At 49.4% G+C, this 2133-nt stretch overlaps 1 protein-coding gene across 1 annotated transcript; it reads left to right on the forward strand.

The window, feature by feature from the left end:
• Positions 1–1171: 1171 nt before the first annotated feature.
• PUNSTDRAFT_135088 (uncharacterized protein) lies at positions 1172–1483 on the forward strand (the record flags this gene model as incomplete). Its single annotated transcript, XM_007384603.1, has 1 exon — positions 1172–1483. The coding sequence occupies one exon, from the start codon at positions 1172–1174 to the stop codon at positions 1481–1483; it is 312 nt and encodes a 103-aa protein (XP_007384665.1).
• Positions 1484–2133: the final 650 nt, after the last annotated feature.

Consider the following 2133-nt stretch of genomic DNA (forward strand, 5'->3'; position numbering starts at 1 on the left):
GGGACCATTGAAAAGAACGGTTATATACTTCTTCAGGGAGGATGGCGAATGTCGATCTTCAAATCCTCATCATCTCTGATGTTTTCATCAGACACGCAAAATGGCTATATGGTTACTGGGGACAAAGTTTTAGAGGCGTACTATCAGTTCTTACAGAACGTCTACTACTTTAACCTGGTTATGGATGGCCCTCCATCGCTTCAATCTACGGTTTCAAACTATGATATCTGGCATCGGCGTTTTGCACACCCGGGTGACAACGTCTTGGGCAAAATTCCTCCTAACACCAAGGGAGTTGATAATATTGACCCACGTCCTCAAGGGCATCCAGCCTGTGAAGGTTGTGCCTGGGGCAAATCCCATCGTCACTCATTTCCTCGCTCCTCATCACGCGCGACTGAACCTTGTCAACTTATCCACTCTGACTTGGATGGTCCTATGCGCACTCAGTCTATCGACGGATACTCTTACTTCTGTGGTTTTCTGGATGACTACTCTGACTTTGCCTTCGTCGCCTATCTCAAGAACAAATCTTCTGCGCTTGATGCGTTTAAGATGTTCAAGGCGTGGGCTGAGAATCAGACTCAGAAGACTGTGAAGCGACTCCGTTCTGATCGAGGAGGAGAGTATACGTCTGCCGCCTTTACCGATTTTTTGCGTCAGCATGGCATCGAGCATGAACTTACCTCTGCCGATTCACCTCAGCAAAATGGACGTGCTGAACGTTTTAACCGTACGATTATGGAGAAAGCTTTGTCTATGCTTCACTTTGCTGGACTTAGCCATGGCTTCTGGAAGCTTGCGCTCGAAGCTGCCGTCCATATATACAACCGCTTGCCTAAGCGCAGACTCAAATGGCGATGCCCAATCACTGCCTGGAATGGCACTGTCCCTGATGTCTCGTACTTTAGGGTGTTTGGTTGCAAAGCCTATGTCCACGTGCAAAAAGATCAGCGCGAGGGTAAACTCGACAAGAGGGCTGTCGAGATGATCTTCGTAGGGTATGAATCTGGAACCAAGGGGTTTAAATTCTGGAATCCAGCCACCCGCTCACTCGTTGTGTCTCGCGATGCGACCTTCGATGAGTCTGTCTTCCCTGCACGTAAGGACTTGACCGGCCGAAGTCGTGTTACCCCACACGATCATCCGTTTCCTGGCCTCGATCCATCGGATGCCGAACCCGATGTTCCTGGTGAACCAGATGTTTTTCCTGGTGACCCGGCTCCTCTCCCTGATCTGCCTAATCCACCTGTCTTTGCTCCACCAAATGAACCGCCGCCACAACCCGATCCTGCTCCCATTGAACAACCTCCAGTCCCTCCTCCACAACCGCGTCACCGTACTCGTCGTGATGTTCCTGCTGATCCTGGTTCAAGTATTGCTCGAGATAGACCACGTCGAGAGCGTGCTGGTCAGAACCCACATCGGCAACAAGGAAATACTTATGGAGATGAACCTCCTGCACGAACCGATGCGCGTATAGATTCAGAGGGGGATGTAGTTGAGCGGGAGGCAGAAACTCTGCTAGCTTTTCTTGCTGTGTCGCAATACAAAGCATCAATTCCTAAAAGTCATTGGGAAGCGATGCACTCAGCTGAAGCGGAGAAATGGCATATGGCGGAGAAATCAGAGTACGACTCTCTAATAGAGAATCAGACTTGGGTACTAGTTCCTCGTCCCAAGGATCGCAAAGTCGTCTCTAACCGGTGGGTATACGACATCAAACATGATGATCGTTACAAGGCACGGCTTGTCGCCAAGGGCTTCACTCAGATCTGGGGTGAAGACTACCATGAAACTTTCTCCCCTGTTGCGCGTTTTGAGTCAATTCGCTATTTGATGGCTCATGCTGCACTTGAGGACTGGGAGATTGAGTCCATGGACGTAAAAACTGCATTCCTTAATGGCGACTTAGACGAGGAGATCTATATGGAACAGCCTGAAGGTTGGATTGTCAAAGGCAAGGAGGACCATGTCTGTTTGCTCAAAAAGGCTATCTATGGTCTGAAGCAAGCGTCGAGACAGTGGAACCTCAAAATCCATAAATCCCTGCTAGGCCTGGACTTTATACGGACTTATTCGGATGCCGGTGTATACGTATATCGTCGACATGAGGGGGATACAGTCACTTTC

The sequence above is a fragment of the Punctularia strigosozonata genome, assembly GCF_000264995.1.
Source record: "Punctularia strigosozonata HHB-11173 SS5 unplaced genomic scaffold PUNSTscaffold_8, whole genome shotgun sequence".
NCBI classification, from domain to species: Eukaryota; Fungi; Basidiomycota; class Agaricomycetes; order Corticiales; family Punctulariaceae; genus Punctularia; species Punctularia strigosozonata.